This window comes from Mobula hypostoma, chromosome 2 (genome assembly GCF_963921235.1).
Source record: "Mobula hypostoma chromosome 2, sMobHyp1.1, whole genome shotgun sequence".
NCBI classification, from domain to species: Eukaryota; Metazoa; Chordata; class Chondrichthyes; order Myliobatiformes; family Myliobatidae; genus Mobula; species Mobula hypostoma.
Window position 1 is genome coordinate 168,769,625 of NC_086098.1, and position 25,126 is coordinate 168,794,750.

Here is a 25,126-nt window from a genome sequence, read left to right on the forward strand (position 1 = left end):
TGGCCCTGATTGATGGGGGGACGGCTAAGCAGGTGCTACACCTTGCCCAAGGGTGACCTGCAGGCTAGCAGAGAGAAGCAGAATCTTACACTTTCTTTGGTAGAGACATTATGTCCATAATTCAGCAATAAATAGTGATATTTCAGGAATATTGTAATTAAGAAAGTACTTTTTTAACAAAATAAGTTATTTACATACCAATAATAACTATATAATACAGATTCTGATCCAAATTTTAAACTATTTTTATGTTTCTGAAATCACCAGTCATATACAGTAACGTCAAATCTAAATTCTCACCAGAGCTGCTATGGATATACAATGATAGTAGTCATATAACCACTCCGAAAATAAGGGGGCAGTGAGAGAGGTTGTAGGAAGATAATGAGAGGATGTTCTCACTGATGTTCCCATCAAGTATTATATCCAACACAGCCATCTGAGAAATTCAAAAGCCACAAAACTGAATTTCGCTGCAATGTCTTAGAGAAAGAGTTCTTCAAAGTTATAATCAAAAAATAGGAAAAAGTGGCATCATTTATAACAAAATATCTATAGTTCTTGACACAGTTATCTTGCTTACCACCATATTCCATTGGGCAAAGCAACCCTACATTTTAGAACACAAAAGATTCTGCAGATACTGGAAATGCTGAGAAACACAGATACAAAACACTGGAGGAACTCAGCAAGTCAGACAGTATAGAAACATAAAAAACCTACAGCACAATACAGGCCCTTTGGCCCACAAAGCTGTGCTAAATATGCCCTTACCCTAGAACTACCTAGGCTTACCCATAGCCCTCTATTTTTCTAAGCTCCACGTACCTATCCAAGATCCTCCTAAAAGACCCTATCGTTTCTGCCTCCGGCAGCTCATTCCATGCACTCACCACTCTCTGCATAAAAAACTCACCCCTGACATCTCCTCTGTACCTACTTCCAAGCACCTTAAAACGATGCTCTCTCATGCTAGCTATTTCAGCCCTGGAAAAAAGCCTCTGAGTATCCACACGATCAATGCCTCTCATTATCTTGTACACCTCTATCAGGTCACCTCTCATCCTCCATCGCTCAAAGGAGAAAAGGCCAAGTTCACCCAATCTATTCTCATAAGGCATGCTCCCCAATCTGGGCAACATCCTTATAAATCTCTGCACCCTTTCTATGGTTTCCATGTCCTTCCTATAATAAGGCGACCAGAATTGAGCTCAGTACTTCAAGTGGAGTCTGACCAGGGTCCTTTATAGCTGCAACATTACCTCTCGGCTCTTAAACTCAATCCCACAATTGATGAAGGCCATGCACCATATGCCTTCTTAACCACAGAGTCAACCTGCGTAGCAGCTTTGAGTGTCCTATGGACCCAGACCCCAAGATCCCTCTGATCCTTCACACTGCCAAGAGTCTTACCATTAATGCTATATTCTGCCATCATATTTGACCTACCAAAATGAACCACCTCACACTTATCTGGGTTGAACTCCATCTGCTACTTCTCAGCCCAGTTTTGCATCCTATTAATGTCCCGCTGTAACCTCTGACAGCCCTCCACACTCTCAACAACACCCCCAAACTTTGTGTCATCACAAATTTATTAACCCATCCCTCCACTTCCTCATCAAGGTCATTTATAAAAATCACGAAGAGTAGGGATCCCAGAACAGATCCCTGAGGCACACCACTGGTCACTGACCTCCATGCAGGATATGACCCATCTATAACCACTCTTTGTCTTCTGTGGGCAAGCCAGTTCTGGATCCATAAAGCGATGTCCCCTTGTATCCCATGCCTCCTTACTTTCTCAATAAGCCTTGCAACGGGGTATCTTATCAAATGCCTTGTTGAAATCCATAAACCCTACATCTATGGTTCTACCTTCATCAATGTGTTTAGTCACATCCTCAAAAAATTCAATCAGGCTCATAAGGCACGACCTGCCTTTGACAAAGCCATGCTGACTATTCCTGATCATATTATGCTTCTCCAAATATTCATAAATCTTGCCTCTCAGGATCTTCTCCATCAACTTACCAACCACTGAAGTAAGACTCACTGGCCTATAATTTCCTAGGCTATCTCTACTTCCCTTCTTGAATAAGGGAACAACATCCGCAACCCTCCAATCCTCCGGAACCTCTCCCATCCTCATTGATGATGCAAAGATCATCACCAGAGGCTCATCAATCTCCTCCCTTACCTCCCATAGTAGCCTGGGGTACATCCCATCCAGTCCCGGTGACTTATCCAACTTGATGCTTTCCAAAAGCTCCAGCATATCCTCTTCCTTAATATCACATGCTCAAGCATTTCAGTCTGCTGCAAGTCATCCCTATAATCACCAAGATCCTTTTCCGTAGTGAATACTGAAGCAAAGTATTCATTAAGTACCTCTGGTATCTCCTCCGGATCCATACACACTTTTCCACTGTCACACTTGATTGGTCCTATTCTCTTGCATCTTATCCTCTTGCTCTTCACATATTTGTAAAATGTCTTGGGGTCTTCCTTAATCCTGTCCGCCAAGGCCCTCTCATGGCCCCTTCTGGCTCTCTTAATTTCATTCTTAAGCTCCTTCCTGCTAGCCTTATCATCTTCGAGATCTCTATCATTACCTCATTTTTTGAATCTTTCATAAGCTCTCCTATTGACAGAAATAAAGAGTTGACATTCTGGGCTGAGATTCTGGGTCCATTGAGTACTGATGAAGGGACTCAGCCTGAAATGTCAACTCTTTACTCCCTTCCACAGATGCTGCATGACCTACTGAGTTCCTCCAGCATTTTGTGTGTGCTACCCTACATTTCTACCCTACCTAGGGAGCGGTACAGTAGCATAGTGGTTAGCACATTGCTTTACAGAGCTAGCAGTCTGGGTTCACTACCCGCCACTGCCTGTACAGAGCTTGTACGATCTCTGCATGACTACATGGGTTTCCTCTGAGTGCTCCAGTTTCCTCCCAAGATCCAAAAATAGAAGTGTTGGTAAGTTAATTGTGCACATGGATGTAATTGGGCAGCACAGAAACTGTTGGGCCAGAAGGCCCTGTAACTGTGTTGTATCCCTAAATAAAAAAAAGAACACATTATTCCTTCCGGAAGCTTCAGAAGGATTCAACAGCTTATAATTTTAAAGGACATCCATCATTTCCATCTCAGCTGCACCACAACAAAAACTTTACTTACTATCCTGCTGACATTTCAGCTTTCAAATTTAAGTGTGCTGAGAAGACAATAATTGTAATGGCTGAACAGCCTCCCTTCTCACACAGCCCCAATTCTACTTGTTTGCTGTCGATATGCTGAACATATTCAAAACTACTGGGACTCTTCTTCAGAACTGGGAAAATGTTAACTAGTTTGAAATGGCAACTGTTTCTCTTTCCACTCAGTTCTGATGAAGGGTCCCAGACCTGAAAATTTAACAGTTTCCCGAAGGTCCCCATATGTGAAATATTGATCTTTCCAGGGAGTCCACTGTACCTGTGACTTTCTTGGCATTTCTGTTTTTATTTCAGATTTACAGTTTTAGTTTTGAATTTTAAAATATTTATATACTCTGGATTATAACCCAAGGCATATGCCAATTGGCATAAGATTAATACAATCAAAATTGAAAAGAGTGAATACAGGACTGACGGTTTTTTATTTGAAAGCGCATAGTACACAGAATAAGGTCAATGAACTTGTAACACAGTTACAGACTGGCAAGTATGATGTTGCTGACAACACACATCAAAGTTGCTGGTGAACGCAGCAGGCCAGGCAGCATCTCTGGGAAGAGGTGCAGTCGACGTTTCAGGCCGAGACCCTTCGTCAGGACTAACTGAAGGAAGAGTTAGTAAGAGATTTGAAAGTTGGAGGGGGAGGGAGAGATCCAAAATGATAGGAGAAGACAGGAGGGGGAGGGATGGAGCCAAGAGCTGGACAGGTGATAGGCAAAGGGGATACGAGAGGATCATGGGACAGGAGGCCTAGGGAGAAGGAAAAGGGCGGGGGGGGACCCAGGGGATGGGCAAGGGGTATAGTGAGAGGGACAGAGGGAGAAAAAGGAGAGTGAGAGAAAGAATGTGTGTATAAAAATAAATAATGGATGGGGTACGAGGGGGAGGTGGGGCATTAGCGGAAGTTAGAGAAGTCAATGTTCATGCCATCAGGTTGGAGGCTACCCAGACGGAATATAAGGTGTTGTTCCTCCAACCTCAGTGTGGCTTCATCTTTACAGTAGAGGAGGCCGTGGATAGACATGTCAGAATGGGAATGGGATGTGGAATTAAAATGTGTGACCACTGGGAGATCCTGCTTTCGCTGGCGGACAGAGAGTAGGTGTTCAGCAAAGCGGTCTCCCAGTCTGCGTCGGGTCTCGCCAATATATAAAAGGCCACATCGGGAGCACCGGACACAGTATATCACCCCAGCCGGCTCACAAGTGAAGTGTCGCCTCACCTGGAAGGACTGTTTGGGGCCCTGAATGGTGGTAAGGGAGGAAGTGTAAGGGCATGTGTAGCACTTGTTCCACTTACAAGGATACGTGAGAGGAAGGAGATCAGTGGGGAGGGATGGGGGGGACGAATGGACAAGGGTGTCGCGTAGGGAGCGATCTCTGCGGAAAGCAGAGAGTCGGGGAGGGAAAGGTGTGCTTAGTGGTGGGATCCCGTTGGAGGTGGCGGAAGTTACGGAGAATAATATGTTGGACCCGGAGGCTGATGGGGTGGTAGGTGAGGACTAGGGGAACCCTATTCCTAGTGGGGTGGTGGAGGATGGAGTGAGAGCAGATGTACGTGAAATAGGGGAGATGCGTTTGAGAGCAGAGTTGATAGTGGAGGAAGGGAAGCCCCTTTCTTTAAAAAAGGAGGACATCTCCCTCGTCCTGGAATAAAAAGCCTCATCCTGAGAGCAGATGCGGCAGAGAAGGAGGAATTGCGAGAAGGGGATGGCATTTTTGCAAGAGGCAGGGTGAGAAGAGGAATAGTCCAGATAGCTGTGAGAGTCAGTAGGCTTATAGTAGACATCAGTGGATAAGCTGTCTCCAGAGACAGAGACATAAAGATCTAGAAAGGGGAGGGAGGTGTCGGAAATGGACCAGGTAAACTTGAGGGCAGGGTGAAAGTTGGAGGCAAAGTTAATAAAGCCAACGAGCTCAGCATGCGAGCAGGAAGCAGCGCCAATGCAGTCGTCGATGTAGCGAAGGAAAAGTGGGGGACAGATACCAGAATAGGTACGGAACATAGATTGTTCCACAAAGCCAACAAAAAGGCAGGCATAGCTCGGACCCATGCGGGTGCCCATAGCTACACCTTTAGTTTGGAGGAAGTGGGAGGAGCCAAGGGAGAAATTATTAAGAGTAAGGACTAATTCCGCTAGCCGGAGCAGAGTGGTGGTAGAGGGGAACTGGTTAGGTCTGGAATCCAAAAAGAAGCGGAGAGCTTTGAGACCTTCCTGATGGGGGATGGAAGTATATAGGGACTGGACATCCATGGTGAAAATAAAGCGGTGGGAGCTAGGGAACTTAAAATCATCGAAAAGTTTAAGAGCGTGTTAAGTGTCCCGAACATAGGTAGGAAGGGATTGAACAAGGGGGGATAAAACCGTGTCCAGGTATGCAGAAACGAGTTCGGTGGGGCAGGAGCAAGCTGAGACAATAGGTCTGCCAGGACAGGCAGGTTTGTGGATCTTGGGTAGGAGGTAGAAACGGGAAGTGCGAGGTGTGGGAACTATAAGGTTGGTAGCAGTGGATGGGAGATCCCCTGAGCGGCTAAAGTCGGTGATGGTGTGGGAGACAATGGCCTGGTGCTCCTTAGTGGGGTAAGGATGTTGCTGAATCATGGCTGAAAGATTATAGCTGGGAGCTTAATGTCCAAGGATACACATTGTATCAAAAGGATAGGTAGGAAGGCAGAGGGGGTGGCATGCCTCAGCTGGTAAAAAATGAAATGAAATTATTAGATAGAAGTGAAATAGGTCAGAAGGTGTTGAATTGTTGTGGATAGAGCTAAGGAACTGCAAGGGTAAAAAGACCGTGATGTGATTTACACTCCCAAGTGGTAGTAATGATGTGGTCTACAATAGTGGTCCCCAACCTCCGGGCCACGGACCGATACATTGCCGCGAAGCATGCAGCGGTGCAGCAGTAGCCGGAACGCACCCAGCACATCTTTGAGAAAAAAACTGAAATAATCATAGAACATAGAACAGTACAGCACAGTACAGGCCCTTCCGCCCACAATGTTGTGACGACCCTTAAACCCTGCCTCCCATATAACCCCCCACCTTAAATTCCTCCATATACCTGTCCAGTAGTCTCTTAAATTTCACTAGTGTATCTGCCTCCACCACTGACTCAGGCAGTGCATTCCAGGCACCAACCACTCTCTGAGTAAAAAAAACCTTCCTCTAATATCCCCCTTGAATTTCCCATCCCTTATCTTAAAGCCACCTCCTCTTGTATTGAGCAGTGGTGCCCTGGGGAAGAGGCGCTGGTTATCCACTCTATCTATTCCTCTTAATATCTTGTACACCTCTATCATGTCTCCTCTCATCCCCCTTCTCTCCAAAGAGTAAAACCCTAGCTCCCTTAATCTCTGATCATAATCCATACTCTCTAAACCAGGCAGCATTCTGGTAAATCTTCTCCGTACCCTTTCCAATGCTTCCACATCCTTCCTATAGTGAGGCGACCAGAACTGGACACAGTACTCCAAGTGTGGCCTAACCAGAGTTTTATAGAGCTGCATCATTACCCCACGACTCCTAAACTCTATTATGAAAGCTAACACTCCATAAGCTTTCTTAACTACCCTATCTACCTGTGAGGCAACTTTCAGGGATCTGTGGACATGTACCCCCATCCCTCCGCTCCTCCACACTTCCAAGTATCCTGCCATTTACTTTGTACTCTGCCTTGGAGTTTGTCCTTCCAAAGTGTACCACCTCACACTTCTCCGGGTTGAAATCCATCTGCCACTTCTCAGCCCACTTCTGCATCTTATCAATGTCTCTCTGCAATCTTCAACAATCCTCTACACTATCTACAACACCACCAGCCTTTGTGTCATCTGCAAACTTGCTATCCCACCCTTCTACCCCAACATCCAGGTCATTAATAAAAATCACGAAAACTAGAGGTCCCAGAACAGATCCTTGTGGGACAACACTAGTCACAACCCTCCAATCCGAATGTATTCCCTCCACCACGACACTTTGCTTTCTGCAGGCAAGACAATTCTGAATTCACCTGGCCAAACTTCCCTGGATCCCATGCCAGAGAGATCTGTGACCTGACCTGGTTCGTTACCTAATACTAGATCTAGTATGGCATTCCGCCTGGTCGGCCTGTCTACATACTGTGACAGGAATCTGTCCTGGACACACTTAACAAGCTCTGCCCCGTCTAAACCATTGGAACTAATCTAGGGATTGTGTCGCCTCTGATCTGGGCCAACATTTACGTGCCAAGTGGCACCTAATTAATTAGGTGGTTTATTTCGACTTTTTTCTTAAAGATGTGCTGGGTGCATTCTGGTGGTCGGGTCTACAAGATACAATAGGAGACAGCAAATGCAAGCCAAAAAAGCAATGTTACAATAGTCATAGGGATTTCAATATGCAGGTACATTAGGAATATCAGAATGGTGTGGGATTTGAAGAGGGCGAGTTTCTAGAATGCCTAGATGATGACTTTTTAGAGCAACTCCTGGTTCACCCCACTAGGGGATAAACTATTCTGGATTGTGTGTCGTGCAATGAACCGGAATTGATTAGAGACCTTAAGGTAATGGAACCCTTAGAGGAAAGTGATCACAATATTATCAAATTCACCCTGAAAATTGAGAAGGAGAAGCTAAAGTCAGATGTATCAGTATTACAGTGGAATGAAGGGAATTACAGAGTCATGAGAGGGAGCTGGCCAGAATTGATTGGAAAAGATTGGCAGGGATGACGGCAGAGCAGTAATAGGTGGAATTTCTGGAAGCAATTCGGAAGGCACAGGATATGTACATCCCAAAGAGTAAGAAGTATTCTTAAGGCAAGATGACACAACCATGGCTAACAAGGGAAGTCAAAGCCAACATAAAAGCCAAAGAGAGGTCATATAATGGAGCAAAAATTAGCAGGAAGTTAGAGGAATGGAAGCTTTTAAATATCAACAGAAGGCAACTTAAGAAGTCATTAAGAAGGTAAAGATGGAATACGAATGTAAGCCAGCCAATAATGAGAATACCAGAAAGTTCTTCAAATACATAAAGTGTAAAAGAGAGGCAAGAGTGGCTATCGGACCACTAGAAAAAGATGCTGGAGAGCTTGTAATGAGGGACAAACTGAATAAGTATTTTGCACCAGTTTTCACTGTACAAGACACCAGCAGTATGGTGGAAGTTCCAGGTGTCAGGAGTCATGAAGTGTGTGAAGTGTCCACTACTAGAAAGAAGATCCTTGAGAAACTGAAAGGTAAGTGACCTGGACCAGATGGTGTCTTCTGAAAGAGGTGACTGAAGAGATTGTGGTGGCATTAGTAACGATCTTTCAAGAATCACAAAATTCTGGAATGGTTCTGGAAGACCAAAAAATTACAAATGTCACTCCAAGAAAGGAGAGGCAGAAGGAAATCATAGGCCAGTTAGTCTGACCTCAGTGGTTGTGAAGATGTTGGAGATGATTGTTAAGGATGTGGTTTTGGGATACTTGGAGGCACATGATAAAATAAGCCGTAGTCAGCATGGTTTCCTCAAGGGAAAATCCTGCCTGACAAATCTGTTAAAATTATTTGAAGAAATAACAAGCAGGATAGACAGGTACTGTACATTAAAAGGTAAGGTTTAGAGCAGGGGTCCCCAACCTGTGGTCCACTGATCCCTGGGCTAATAGTAGGGCACCAAGGCAGAAAAAAAGGGTTGGGAACTCCTGGCTTCGATGGATATGGGCAAAACACAGGCAAATGAGACAATCTTTAGATGAGAATCCTGGTTACCATGGACCAGTTGTGCCGGAGGGTCTGTTTCTGTTTCTGTGCTGTTAGACTCTGACTGACCAATCATATGAATTGTAATAGTCTTGAGAAAAATCTAATGGAGTGCAAAATAAATGACTGTCCAATCAGCATGTCATTATAGATTTAGTACTGCTAAAAAAATAGAAAAGATTAATTCACAACCTGGTAGTTACGAGGATTAAGCAACTTGATAATATAGTTGAAACTGAAAGAAACTACAATTCATACATGAATTGGCTATAGTACATTGAGATATGTTAAAAAGTTTTGATGTTAAATAAAGCAATGGCTAACTTTTAAAGAATTAATGCCATAAGTAGCAATAAGTATAAGTCATTCCGATCCCTGTGGCCACTCTATCACTCAATAAGCCATGGGTGACCTGTCATTCCCCAAGTTAACTCATGTGCTCTTCCCACTGAACCTCTTACTGATTAGAAATCTACCTATCTTAGCCTTAAAGATAGGCACTCAAGGACTCTGCCCTCAGCTCTGTATGGCAAGGAGTTCCAAAGATTCTTAACCACCCGAGAGAAATTCTTTGTCATCTCAGTACCGAGTGAGTGGCCCCTTATTGTGAGACCATGATTCTAGTTCTGGACTCTTCTATGAGAAGAAACATCTACACCAGCATTTACCCTGTCAAGACCCTTAAGAATCTTATATTTCAATAAGATCACCTATTAATCTTTTAAACGCCAATGAGTAGAGTCCCAACTTCTGTAAGCTTTCCTAATCGGACAACCCTTCTATAGCATTGATCGTCCTAGGGAACTTTCTCTGAATCACCTCTAATGGAATAAAATATTCCTTAAATAAGAGGAACAAAATTGTTCAAGTGCTCTAAACGTGGTTTGCAAAGGATATCTAAAAATTTGACAAACTTCTATAGATATATAAAGGAAAGTATATCGACAGGCTGCATCACAGCCTACTACAGAAACACCCGTGCGCTTGAATGGAAAATCCAACAAAACGTAGTGGATACAGCCCAGTCCATCACAGGTAATGCCCTTCCCAACATTGAGCACATACATGTGAGGTGTGTCACAAGAAAGCAGCATCCATCATCAGTGACCCCCATCACGCAGATCATGCTCTCTTCTCACTGCTGCCATCAAGAAGGTGATACAGGAGCCTCAGGACTCACACCAGCAAGTTCAGGAACAGTTATTACCCCTCAACAATCAGGCTCTTGAATCAAAGGGGATAACTTCACTCAACTCCACTTGCTCCATCATTGTAATGTCCCTACCACCTATGGACTCACTTTCAAGAACTCTGCATCACATGTTCTCAATATTTATTTCTTATTTACCTATCATTATCCATTCTTTCTTTTTGTATTTGCACAGTTTTTCTTTTGCACACTGGTTGAATGCCCAGTTGGTGTGGTCTTTCATCAATTCTATTATGGTTATTATTCTATAATGGATTTATTGATCATGCCCACAAGAAACAGGTTGTATATGGTGACATAAATGTACTTTGAAAATAAATTTATTTTGAACTGGTGTATTTTTAATTGAAGTAAAACCTTCCTGCATTTACATTCTAGCCACTTTAAAAAAGGCCCAGCATTGAGTCTTTCCTATTTAATGCTGCATTTACGTAAGTTTTCTTTTTTTTTAATTTTATTTTTCATACATAAAGACCCCTAATTCCTTTCTGCACATTCTCTCTACTTAAATAGTGCTTTTCCAAAATGAACAGCACAACCTCTCACTTTATACTCTGTTTGCCAAATTTATGGCCACTCACTCATCTACCAATATCCCTCTCTAAGCTGTTTGTTAACTCCTTGCACTTGTCTCCCAAATTATTTTTGTATCATTTGAAAATTTGGCTATTGCACATTTGCTTTCTTCTTCTGAGTCATTAACACATGTCAGGAACACTTAGGGTCTATGCATTGATCACTATGATATCTCACTGGACAATTTCCCACCCTGAAACTGTCTCCTTATGCCTACTCTCCACATCTTATTTATTTATTTATTTATTGTATTTAGAGTTACAACACAGTAACAGGCCCTTCAAACCCAATGCCACTCAACTACATCCATGTGACCAATTAACCTCCTAACCTAACCCACATCTTTGGAATGTGGGAGGAAAGCGGAGCACCCAGAGAAAACACATTTTCACAGGGAGAACGCAGACACTCCTTACAGAGAGGAATTCAACCGTGGTGTTGTAATAGCATTACGCTAACCACTATGCTGCCGTGCCGCAGCCAATATTATATTAGATATTAACTTTGACACAATGCCTTTTGTGAAACATCTTTTCAAATGCCTTCTGAATATAATACATCTATTATCTACAATGTTGAGGTTGTCATAAATTTGACCGACATGATTTGTCCCTTCATGAAGCCTTGTGACTCTGATTAGATTAGGATTTCCCAAATGTACTGCTGTTACTTCCTTAATAATTGATTCTCACATGCAGTATTTCTGACAATGGATGTCAGGCTAATCAGCCCATACTTGCTTGCTTGTTGCCTCCACCCTTTTTTGAAAATGTATGTCACGTTCCACTCTAGAAGTTAAAGATCTTTCAAAGATTATAACCAATGCAGCCACTCCCTCTGTAGTCATTTTTTTCTAGGAACCTAGGACACAAGCCATCCAGTACAAGATACTTATCAGCCTTTAGTCCTATTACTTTACCCAATAGTGATTTTCTCATGATCGATTTGGTTCTCCTCCAGCAGTGTTTGGTATTAATGAGATTTATCTATTACTGTAAAGACTGTGGCAACATACACTCAGTGGCCACTTCATTAGGCACTTCCTAGACCTAACAAGTGTTATGGAAACAGCAATGAAGAATCCATCTATATCTGTGTGTGATGGTATAGCCAGAGATGGAAGACCTTCATTATTGCCCTAAATGCCAGCAGCATAACAGGCAATAAGTACTTAATAGAGTGCCACTGAGTGCATGTTTGTGGTCTACTGCTATTATAGCTGATGCACTTTAATGTTCGGAGAGTTCTGCGTTCAGAGATGCTCTTTTGCCCACCACTGTTGTAACACGTGGTTATTTGAGTTGCTGTGGCCTCTCTACCAGCTTGAACCAGTCTGGCCATTCCCCTCTGACGTCATTTTCACCCACAGAACTGCCGCTCACTGGATGTTTTTTGTTTTTAGCACCATTCTCTATAAATTCTAGAGACTGTTGTGCATGAAAATCCCAGATCAGCAGTTTCTGAGATACCCGCCCATCTGGCACCAACAATCATTCCAAGGTCAAGTTACTTAGATCATATTTCTTTCCCATTCTGATGTTTGAGCTGATCAACAACTGAACCTCTTGACCATGCCTGCATGCTTTGATGCATTGAGCTGTGGCCACACGACTGGTTGATTAGATATTTGCATTAACAAACAGATGTACAGGTGAACATACACAAAATGCTGGAGGAACTCAAGCAGCATCTATGAAAATGAATAAACAGTCGATGTTTCAGGCCAAACGCTCCATCAGGACTAGAAAGGAGGAGGAAAAAGGAGGAAGGTGGGGGAGGGGAAGAAGAACAAGCTAGAATGTGATAGTTGAAGCCAGGTGGGTGGGAAAGGTGTACCTAATAACATGGCCACTGAGTATAATTCATAGCTTAAAGAAAATATATCCCTTTAAGCCTCAAATATCCAGCAGGAATAGTGGTATAGTTATGGCTTAACTAGAGAATTGAAAGATAGTAATAGATCAAAGGAAAAGTTTAAACAATATTGCCAAACAGAGCCTAAGTATAAGAATTTGAAAATTTTCAAAACTGAACAAAAGAACCAAGAATTTGATAAAGACTAGTGAAGCAGAAGACAGGTGCTCCAGTGAGAAACAACAGACTGCAAAAGTTTCTATAGATACAGAAAATGTTAGTAAAACTAAATGCGCGTTCCTTACAGTGACAAGAAACTATTTTGGGGAATAAGGAAGTGGCAGAAAATTACCCCAGAAAATGAATCTCAGGGCCGTACATAGTGACATATTCGTAGTTTGATAATAAATTTACCTTGTACTTTGAATTAGAACAAATAACTAGCAACTGTATTCGTGGAGAGAACAAAGTAAAACTCCTGGATATGGCAGAGAGCAACAGATCAAGACTGAATGAAGAGTAGAAAGAAACCAGCAGTAGTGAAAAAATAATAGAGATATTAACACAATCAAAAGCAGATAAACTTCTAGGACCTGATGACTTCCTAAGGATTTGAACAATGAAGAGGAAGATAATGGCACTGGCTTCTATATTCCAGATTCTAAAATAACTTCCACAAATTGAAAGGAAGCAAATATAATCACGCTATCTAAGAAATAAAATATAGGAAACTACACATCAGTTAGCTTGAGATCAATAGCAAGGAAAATACTAAAAATTTATTACTAAGGAAATGGTAGAAGGCCACTTAAAGAAAATAATAGGATTGGTCAGAGCCAACATTGACCATGAAAGGGAAAATGGTGATTCACAAATTTCATATTTTTTTATTTCTAACAAAATAAATAAGGAGAAACCAATAGATATTGTGCATTTGTGTTTTCAATAAGTGACATTAAGATACATTAAACCCATTAGACATAGAAGAATTAGGTCATTCAGCCCATCGAGTCTGCTACACTATTCCATCATGGCTGATCCCGGATCCCACTTCAACCCATACATCTCCCTTCTCGTCATGTTTTTTTAATGCCCTGACCAATCAAGGAAACTATCAACTTCCACTTTAAACATACCCACGGACTTGGCTTCCACTGCAGTCTGTGGCAGAGCATTAGAGGTGATCTGTACTTCCCCACCATTGAGGACAATTTCAAAAGGCAGTGCTTCAAAAAAGTGGCATCTATCACTGACGACCCATCACCCAGGACATGGCCTCTTCTCATTGCTATCATCAAGAAGGAAGTACAGGTGCTGAAACCGAGAACAACAAACTGGTATGGATGGGCAGGGGTTGAGCAATGAAGTGAAAACAGAGAGCAGGAAGAAGTAGGTCACTGTTGGGTTTCAGAGGCCATGATTTATGGGTGCCACAGGAACTGGTGTTGAAGCCCCAGCTGTTCACAATCTGATCAGTGTGACACATCCAGTTTACAAACCTAATACAATACAAACCTAAGTAGTAGTCTTAGCTATGAAGATGCAAAGGGGGTATAAATAAGTCAAATGAATAAAAAGGACATAGCAGATGTTATCCATCAGTAAAAAAATAGAAAGGCAGTATATATATACATACACACACACACACACACACAGAGTATATAAATGGTAAGGGATTGAAATGCATTGCCATTCAGAGGGACCTAGATGGTCTTATACATAGATTAATGAAAGCTAATGTGCAGATACATAAAATATAACTGCCATGGATGGTCCCAAGCCCAGCTGTGAAAGGAAGGATTTGGGCATGGTGCTCGCAACCACACCCCATAAAAACCCAGAGCTACAAAGATGTCAACAGAATCTCCAAAGGCCTCATCCCTGGGTGAGGAATGGTCTCTGAAGATAGGCTACACCATGGGACAACTTGAAAGACTGGCCCAGAATAGAGGATTCTGACGAGCTGCTGTCAGCAGCCAATGCTCCAATAGAGATGACAGGCTTAAGCATCAAATATGTTTGCCTTTAAAGCAAAAGGATTTGTGTTCAAGAGCAAAGACTTCTCAATGCAACTAAATTGAATTCTGTTCGGACCACACCTGGAATAATGTATAAGGTAGAAAAGTAACAGAAGCTTATCAGATGCCTGAGATGGTGGGACGGGCAGGAGCTAGAGTTGCTCTATGTGGACAGAGTAAGCAGACTGGACCTATAACCTCATGGAAATAAATTTCATGAGCAGTTTGAGGAGATTTGATATGTCACCAAAGACTCTAGCAATTTTCCACAGAACCATGGAGAGCTTTCTAACTGGTTGCATCATTGTCTGGTATGCAGGAGCTACTGCACAGGACTGGGAAAAAGCTGCAGAACATTGCAAACTCAGCCAGCTCCACCATGGACAATAGCCTCCCCACCCTCAAGGACATCTTCAAAAGGGCAACATCCATCACTAATGACCCCCATCACACAGGACATAGCCTCTTCTCATTGCTCCCATCAACGAGGAAGTACAGAAGCCTGAAGATACACACTGACATTTTAGGAACAGCCTAATTTCTGAATGGATAATTTAACAGATTTCTGAATGGATAATTTACCCATGAACACTACCCCACTATATATTTTTATCTCTTTTTGTATTACTTATTTATTTTTTATCTATATTTCTTATTGTAATTTATAGTTTTTATTATGCATTCCATTGCATAGCTGTCGCAAAACAACAGATTTCATGACATTCTGTATGCCAGTGATATTAAACTTGATTCTAATTCTGATAGAAAATTCTTATAGCAACAGACACAAAATAAGGGTCAAGCATTCAGGACTGATGACAGTAAAGTTCTTCACTTAGAAGATGGAATTAGGAGTAAGACATTGGAATTCTCTATGCAACAGGTTTATGGGAGTCAAAGAGCAAAGACAAAAGAATCAGAATCAGGTTTATTATCACTGGTATGTGATGTTAAATTTGTTAAAGTAAAAAAAGTTAAAAAAGCAAAAATCAGCTTACATTTTAGTTTTTACTTTTATTTTTGACCTTTACTTAGTTATTTGATCTTTATTACCATTGGTGAGGAAAATGAGATTGCAGTGCTACTCCATTTAGTGCAAAACAGCATTCTAACAATTCAATTACTAAAAACACAGTGACTAAGTTTAAAATAATGTCTGAGTTATTTAGAATGACAGCTCAGCTACAACTGAATTAAAAACAAACAACTCTTAAATTAAAAGGAACAGTGGCTGCCCCATTCAAGTACTGCATATGCCCAAGTTATAAACTACAATGGGTAAATATAAAATAGCTTCAAGAATTAAAACTGAGATTTTTAAAAAAGCTCTGAAATCAAAGGAAGGTAGCTGCCCTATTTAAACCCAAATATTGCACGTCTATGTATTACCTATGGACTATGGGTCTGTGCAGAGATGTTTCTGTATCTCCTGCCAGATGGTAGAAGGCTGAACAGGTGAATACTGGGGTGAGGTGAGTCCATCACGTTGCTGCGAGCCCATCGTAGGCAGCGTGAATTGTTGATAGTTTCCATATCAGGTAGTTGTGTCCCAATAATGTTGTTCTGTGCAGTCCTGATCATTCATTGAAGTGCTTTCCGGTCGATGTTGTTGCAGCTAATATACAATACTATGATGCAGTAGGTTAATATGCTCTCAATTCCACATTAGTAAAAGTTTACCAGCAGATTTTGGGGCAGATTTTCTCTTTATAAACTCTTAAGATTGTATAGGCGCTGCCGAGCCTTCCCAGGGATATCAAAGAGGTGATGGTGGTCCAAGAAAGCTCCTCTGCGATGTTCACTCCAAAGAACTTAGAGCTGGAAACCCTTTCCATTGTTTCACTGTTTATAAGTAGTGAAGCTTGTCCATACCTTCTTGATTCCCTGAAATTGATAATCATTTCTTTGTATTTTTGATGTTGAGTGAAAGGTTACGATTATTGCACTATTCAGTTTCTGCACCTGCTCTCTATTTTGTTGTTATTTGTGATTAATCCAAATACTGTGATGTCACCTGCAAATACGATGATGGAGTTGGTGGCACTGGCAGGGGCATACTCATGGGTGAACTGGTGTTCAGGGTCTGAGAGGTTGTTATGTACTTGCCTAGTATAACTGTCTGGGCGCGATTGGTACGAAAGCCCAGAATCCAGTTGCAGATTGATGTATTGAGTTCCGGATTGTGTAGTTTAATGGTTAACTTGTTGGAAAGTATGGTGTTGAAGACCGAACTGTGCCTTCTCTATGCAACAAGGCTCAGGAACTGAATATATCCAGGCAAAGATTTGTAGATATTATAAGGGTGCTACAGTTTGGGTGGTGGGTAGTGGCTCCATATGTTACTACTACAGGGCGTGACGACCCTGCCTTACAGAGTCCCAGGCTCAGCTGGCTCCAGCTGACAGCACCCAGTATGGGCCCCTACCCAGGGTTACGGATCCCACTGCCTTGCGGGTATCTTCGGGAGAAGAGAAAGCTAAGGAGTAAACCCTACACAAATCCGGAGTGGAGCCCCCAAAAGGCCGTTGGATGACGTATCACGTCACCTCCCGGCAGCTCCTGCAGCCAAGCTGATGCCAAATGTACTACTTCGCATTCCTTTGGACCACATCCGCGAGGCCGAGGGCAGATCTTGATGTCTGGGCAGCCCAGGATCTCCATATTCATCGCCCAGGTCTGCGCCCCAAGCGGGAGTGTCCATTGTGTACTTAGACAGATGAAGCCATTAATTATTAATTACAGTTTGTGGAGCTGCTGCCTCTATGCTCTAATGCTCTGGGTTCAATCCTGAATTCCAGAGTGTCTGCATGAAGCTTGCACAATTGACTTGTGACTTCCTCCTGTATCCCAAAGATATTCAGGTTAGCAAGTTAATTGACCACTGTAAACTACCTCTAGAGAAGGGATTCCCAGCCTTTTTTATGCCATGGAGCCTTACCGTTAACTAAGGGGTCTGTGTACATCAGGTTGGGAACCCCTGCTCTGGAGCATAGATGAGTGGTAGTGTCTGGGGAAATGGATATAAATGTGTGTTCAATGATCAGTGCAGACTCAGTCTGCTAAAGGACCTATTTCTGTTTTGTATTATTTTGATTACGGGCACTGAGGGATATCAGACCATAAGACAAATGAGAATTAGGCCATTTGGCCCACTGAGTCTGCTCTGCCATTCCATCATGGCTGATGTATTATCCTTCTCAACTCCATTCTCCCGCCTTCTCCCTGTAATCTTTGACATCCTTACTAACCAAGAACTTATCAACCTCTGCTTTAAATATACCCAATGACTTGGCCTCCCCAGATACCTGCGGCAATGAATTCCACAGATTCACCACCCTCTGGCTAAAAAAAAAATTCATTTTCATCACTGTTCTAAAGGGTCACCCCTCAATTCTGAGGTTGTGCTCAATTCTTTGGTCCTAGACCCCCCCCCCCATTATAGAAAACATCCTATTCACATCCACTTCATCTAGGCCCCTTTCAGCATTCAATAGGTTTTAATGAGATCCTTCCCCCCTTTCTTCTAAAATCCAGCAAGTACAGGCCCAGAGCCATTAAATACACTTCATACGCTAACCCTTTCATTCCTAGAATCATTCTTGTGAACCTCCTCTGAATCCTCTCTAATGTCAGCACATTCTTTCTGAGACAAGGGGCCTCACCAATGACTCCATTTACAAGTTAAACTTTAGGGAATCCAGCACAACAACTCCCAAGTCTCTATGCATCCCCAATGCCAGCACATCATTTCTTAGATAAGGGGCCCAAAACGGCTCACAGTACTCCGTACAGTCTAACTAGTGCCTTAAAAAGCCTTTGGATATGGGGAAAGTGCAGGAAAGTGACTGCAAGCAAGAAACAGCTTAACAGCCTCCACCTGCTTCTGTACCTTAGGAAACCCAGTTCCAATCTCCTCACAATCCCCATATTTTCTTTGACACCTTTGGTGTCTAAAAAGCAAAATACAGCAGATGCTAGAAATATTAAGTATCACAGATCATTAACATGAAATGTCATAAATCCGAGATCTTGACTTTAATGGCAAGGTTGGCATTTGTTGTCCAAACCTAATTGCTCCTAAGCTGGCCCATTACAGAGCCAATCATATCAGTACATCTGGAGTTACAAATCTACCAGACTGGGCAACAGATACATGTTTGCTTTCAAGCTAATCAGTGAACCAGATGGGGTTTTACAACCAAGCGATTTCACGACTACCAATAATAGGTTTCATCTATTCGGCTAAAATTTACAGTATTTTAATTCTCCAGCCAGTGTGGTAAGACTTCATTTCCAGATGAATTGTACAAGCTTCTGGATTATAAGTTAAACACAATGGCTACTATATGCAGTATATAACAAAACCCATGCTCTTCTCCATTAAAATGCCATAGGTGTTCAAAAATTCACCCTGTTAGTAATGGCAAACGCTGCAAAGGGTAATGTCCCACAGGACAGCGAAGAAGGCTATCTAACATCAGAACAGCATCATGATCAACTGGGGAAGTGAACAATGGAATGGCACGTGGAATTTAACTTGGGAAAGTGTGAGGTGGTGCATTTTGACCAGCTAAACCAGGGTAGGACTTGCATGGTAAATGGTAGGGTCCAGGAGAGTTGGTTCAGTGGCCACTTTATTAGGTACAACTGTACATCTGCTCGTTAATGCAAATATCTAGTCAGCCAATCAATGTGGCAGCAATTCAATCCATAAAAGCATGCGAGACATGGTCAAGAAGTTCATTTGTTGTTCAGACCAAACATCTGAATGAGGAAGAAATGTTATCAAAGTGATTTTGACCTTGGAATGATTGCTAGTGCCAGAGAAGATGTTTGAACACCTCAGAAACTGCTAAAATACATGTTCAGTATGTAGCAGTTCCGTGGGCAAAATTGCCTGGTTAATGAGAGATCAGAGGAGAAAGGCCAAGTTGGTTCAAGCGCACAGGAAGGCAACAGTAACTCAAATAACCACACATTATAACAGTGATGTGCAGAAGAGCATGTCTGGAAAAAATCACGAAGCAACTACCATCAACAGATCACTTGCAATACCAGAGGAAACAACACACTGGACCATTGCTACACCATCATCAAGAATGCCTACCGTGCTATTCCACGCCCTCACTTCGGGAAGTCTGATCACCTAGCTGTACTTCTACTCCCTGAGTATAGGCAGAGACTGAAGACTGCAGCACCAGCAGTGAGGACCAAGAAGGTACGGACAAGGGAAGCAGAGGCGCACCTGCAGGACTGCTTTGAATCAGTGGACTGGACTGTATTCAGGGGTTCATCTTCGAACCTGAATGAGTATGCTGCAGTTGTTACCCATTTTATTTAAACCTGTGTAGATGAATGTGTGCCCACAAATACTTACTGTACATTGCCAAACCAAAAGCCGAGAATGAACCAGGAGGATGTCATCTGCTGAAGACTAGATCTGTGGCATTCAAGTTTGGCGACCTAGGACTGTACCAGAAAATCAGGTATGATTTGCAGGAGGCTATTTCAAGGGCGAAGAGACAATTTCGAATGAGGTTGGAGGCGACATCGGATGTATGGCAACTCTGGCAGGGTCTGCAAGACATTACTTCCTACAAAGCGAAACCCAATAGCACAATTGACAGCAATGCTTCACTACCAGATGAACTCAACGCCTTCTATGCCCGCTTTGAAAGGGAGAACACAACTACAGCTGTGAAGATCCCTGCTGCATTTGATGACCTTGTGATGTCCATCTCAGAGGCCGATGTTAGGCTGTCTTTAAAGAGAATGAACCCTCACAAGGCAGAAGGTCCTGATGGAGTAACTGGTAGGGCTCTGAAAACCTGTGCCAGCCAACTGGCGGGAGTATTCAAGGACATTTTCAAACTCTCACTGCTATGGGCAGAAGTTCCAACTTGCTTCAAAAAGGCAACAATTATACCAGTGCCTAAGAAGAATAATGTGGGCTGCCTTAATGACCCATCGGCCGGTAGTACTCACATCAACAATGAAATGCTTTGAGAGGTTGGTCATGACTAGTCTGAACTCCTGCCTCAGCAATGGGTCCTGGACCCATTGCAATTTGCCTATCGCCACAATAGGTCAACGGCAGATGAAATCTCAATGGCTCTCCACACAACTTTAGACCACCTGGACAACACAAACACCTATGTCAAGATGCTGTTCATTGACTATAGCTTAGCATTTAATACCATCATTCTCACCTGATTGAGAAGTTGCAGAACCTGGGCCTCTGTACCTCCCTCTGCAAGTGGATCCTTGACCTCCTAACCTGAAGACCACAGTCTGTGCGGATTAGTGATAACATATCCTCCTCGCTGATGATCAACACTGGCGCACCTCAGGGGTGTGTGCTTAGCCCACTGCTCTACTCTCTATATACACCTGACTGTGTGGCTAGGCATAGCTCACATGCCATCTATAAATTTGCTGCTGATACAACCATTGTTGGCAGAATCTCAGGTGATGACAAGAGGGCATGCAGGAGTGAGATATGCCAACTCGTGGAGTGGTACCACAGCAACAACCTGGCACTCAACATCAGTAAGACAAAAGAGCTGATTGTGGACTTCAGGAAGGGTAAGACGAAGGAATGCATACCAATCCTCATAGTGGGATCAGAAGTGGAGAGAGTGAGCAGCTTCAAGTTCCTGGGTGTCAAGACCTCTGAGGATCTAACCTGGTCCCATCATATCGATGATGTTATAAAGAAGGCAAGACAGCGACTATACTTCATTAGGAGTTTGAAGAGATTTGGCACATCAACAAATACACTCAAAAACTTCTTTTGTTGTACCGTGGAGAGCATTCTGACAGGCTGCATCACTGTCTGGTATGGAGGGGCTACTGCACAGGACCAAAAGAAGCTGCAGAAGTTTGTAAATCTAGTCAACTCCATCCTGGGCACTAGCCTACAAAGTACCCAGGACATCTTTAGGAAGTGGTGTCTCAGAAAGACAGCATCCATTATTAAGAATCTCCAGCACCCAGGGCATGTCCTTTTCTCACTGCTACCATCAGGTAGGAGGTACAGAAGCCTGAAGGCACACACTCAGCAATTCAGGAACAGTTTCTTCCACTCTGCCATCCAATTCCTAAATGGACATTGAATCTTTGAACAGTACCTCACTTTTTAAAAAATATACAGTATTTCTGTTTTTGCATGTTTTAAAATCTGTCCAATATATGTAATTGATTTACTTGTTTATTATTTTATTTATTATTATTTTTTCCTCTCTGCTAGATTACGTACTGCATTGAACTGCTGCTGCTAAGTTAATAAATTTCACGTCACGTGCTAGTGATGATAATAAACCCGATTCTGAATGCACAACAAGTTGAATTGGGTTCCACTCTTGTACCAAATAAAGTGGCCATTTTCAGGTACATAGTTTCCTGAAAGTGGTGACAACAATGACCCTTGCTTTCATTGGTTAGGGCATTGAGTACACAAGTTATGACATCATGTTGCAACTGTACAAGTAGCTAGTCAGAGTATTGTGTCCTGGTCTGGTCACCCGGCTAGAGGAAGGATGTCATTAAACTGGAAAGGTTTCAGAAAGATTGTCAAGACCATTAACAGGACTGGGTAGCTTGAGTTAATAGGAGAGGCTGTTTTCCCTGGCGCAGATGAGGCTGAAGGGATGACCTTGTAAGAGGTATGTTAAACCATGAGGGGCAAAGATAAGGTGAACAGCCACTTTCTTTTCCCCAGCGTAAGTGGGGGGGGGGGGGAGGAGGAGGAGGTATGGAACTAAAGTGCATAGATTTAAACTGAGAGAGGAGCCCTGTCGGGCCACATTTTCACAACGGGGATACTAGATTTATGGAACTAACTACCAGAGGAAGTGGTAGGGTCAGGCACAGTTAGGACATTTAAGACATTTTGACAGGTTCACGGTATAGTTGGGATTTTAGAAGATATTAGTCATGTTTGGTCGGCATGGAGAAGACGGACCGAAGGGCATGCTTCCCTACTGTATAACGGGAGAAAATCCATCTTCAGGACTTCTGCATTTGTACTTTTAACGCAACAGATCGGGTTTCTGGAGAGCGCTTTGCACCTCTGAAGTACAACCGAGGGGCAGCCGCGTCCTCTGCCCCTGACAGACGACACCTCACCTCCGACCCCCCCCCATCCCGTCTCTGGGGTCGTAGCTGAGCTCCACGAAGGCAGAAAGGGGGAGTTGGTGCTTCCTGAACCCTGGGGAGGGGAGATGGACAAGGTGACGAGGAGAGGCGAGATACCAGGGAGGGACAGAAGGTGGCTGACGGGCAGAGCGGGGTGTCCCGGGCTTTTACCTCCTCCAAGGCAGTCACCGCGTTCCTGCAGTTCCCCATTTTGGTGGTAAACGAGGAGGTCGTCGGCGAGCTGTGGTCCTCCAAGGTCTCGCTGATAAATTCCTGCACCGTGATGACCTCCGGCATGTCTTCCTATTTTTATTATTTCCCCCTTTCCGGATCAAGTATCCCCTTTGCAATAGGGCGATGCTGACTTTAAAATAATAGTAACAACGTGAAGAGGAGGAGAGAGAGGGAGCCTCCCCGAGGCAGGAGCACTGGCAGACTGCCGCCCTCACACGCGGGCGCGCGGTCCGACAACAGGGAAGGAAATACTGGCGGGAGCGCGCTCCTCGCGACCGAGCGTCCCGCCGCCCGCGCGCCCTCCCCATAATCGCTATCCCGACGGCGGGAATGCGCTCCCGGCGACGGACGGGCCGTCTCGCCGCCCGCGCGCCTCGCTCCTCGTGACTAACAGGCCGTCCCACCACCCGCGCGCCTCGCTCCTCGCGACTCACCGACCGTCCGCGCGCCCTCCCTATATCCCCATCCCCGACGGAGGGAGCGCGCGCCCGCTCCTCGCGAGTGACCGTCCCGCCGCCCGCGCGCCCCCCTCACTCTATATTCCCCATCCTCATCGGCGGGACCCAGGTGGACCGTCTCACCGGTAACTCGACCACCAGTAATCCGGTATTTATTATATTTTACAAACTTTAAAATGGGACATTTCTGAGCAGTTCTGTTGTTAAAATCACTTTGCTTCCGTGCAGTGCAGAAACTAACTAGCTGTCAGAAACGGCCATCTAATATTGACCTCATCAAAGTCGAAGTAAATGTACTATTAAAGTATATTTATGTCGCCATATACATTACCGCCCTGAGGTTTATTTTCTTGCACGCATTTCCCATCAACAGTTTCACTGATGTTGGGTTGCTTTCTATTCTTGAGGAAACTGTGTTAACCTGTAGTTTCAAGAACTTTTGGTTGTCCAATCGCAAACGGGAAAATCTGCAGATGCTGGAAATCGGAGCAACACACACAAAATGCTGAAGGAACTCAGCAGGCCAGGCAGCATCTAGGAAACGAGTAAACAGTTGATGTTTTGGGCTGAACCCCTTTGACAGGACTGGAGAAAAAACGTTTTTTTTTAACCTGGAAAGAAAATAGTCGATGCTATTCCTGCTTAAGGGTCTTGGCCTGAAATGTTGACTGTACTCTTTTCCTAGATGCTGCCTGGCCTGCTGTGTGTGTGTGTGTGTCTTGGTTGTCCATCCAATGGAGAAACAAGGAGCTCACTGTCCAAAAGACCCTCACCATTTTTACAGATGCACTATATCTGGTACATCATTGCTTCAGATACAGATTCATTTATCTGTCATGTGCACCTGGAAACATACAGTGAAATATGTCATTTGGGTTAACAAGCAACTCAATCTAAGGATGTGCTGGGGACAGCCCACAAGTGTTGCCACACATTCTTCTATTAACATAGCATGCCTACAATGCTCAGCAATAAAACAAGCCCCTTTTCGTCCACCCATGCACATGTGTATACACATACATACCACACACACACACACACACACACACACACACACACACTTCCAACCCCAGAACAAACTAGGCTTCCTCCATTGGATTCATGGAGCTCAGCCTCCAACTCCCCCAGTGAATTTACAGACCCAGGCCTTTGGCTATCAAGCCTTGAATTCTAGACTTTGATTTTCAATTTCTCCAAAATGGAGAGAAATAGAGAAGGCAGTCAAACGGGCAAGGGCGGCATCTGCTCCCAGGCCTAATGAGGCACCATATAGGCTTTATAAGAACGCACCAAACGTCTTGCGGTTTTTCTGGAGGCTCATGAGGGTAGTGTGGCAGAGGCAAATAATATCCAAAGCGTGGTGAAGGGCTGTCAGTGACCCGATTCCAAAAGAAAAGGATGTAGAAAACGTCAGTCAGTTTCGACCAATCTGCCTTCTGAACATCAAGGGGAAATTTTTCTTCACTGTAATGGCAGAGGCTGGCCAGCTACTTGTAAAAAAAGTAAGTACATTGATACATCTGTACAGAAAGCAGAAATTCCAGGATTCCCCGGGTGTTTGGAACATACAAGCATGATATGGTCCTAGATCCAAGCAGCTCGGAAGGACAACAGAAATTTTTATGTGAGCTTCCTGCACCTCACCAATGCATTCAGCTCAATTCCCCGTGCACTCCTCTGGG

General features: G+C 43.5%; 1 protein-coding gene across 2 annotated transcripts in view; it reads right to left on the bottom strand.

Moving 5' to 3' along the window:
- unm_sa1614 (un-named sa1614) overlaps positions 1-23,205 on the bottom strand; it is a 188,060-nt gene extending 164,855 nt beyond the window's left edge. For both annotated transcript variants that reach the window (XM_063041044.1, XM_063041043.1), the window contains exon 1: positions 22,924-23,205. In XM_063041044.1, coding sequence (XP_062897114.1) covers positions 22,924-23,049 — 126 coding nt within the window. In that variant the 5' untranslated portion in view covers positions 23,050-23,205. The remainder of the gene's footprint in view (positions 1-22,923) is intronic.
- Positions 23,206-25,126: the final 1,921 nt, after the last annotated feature.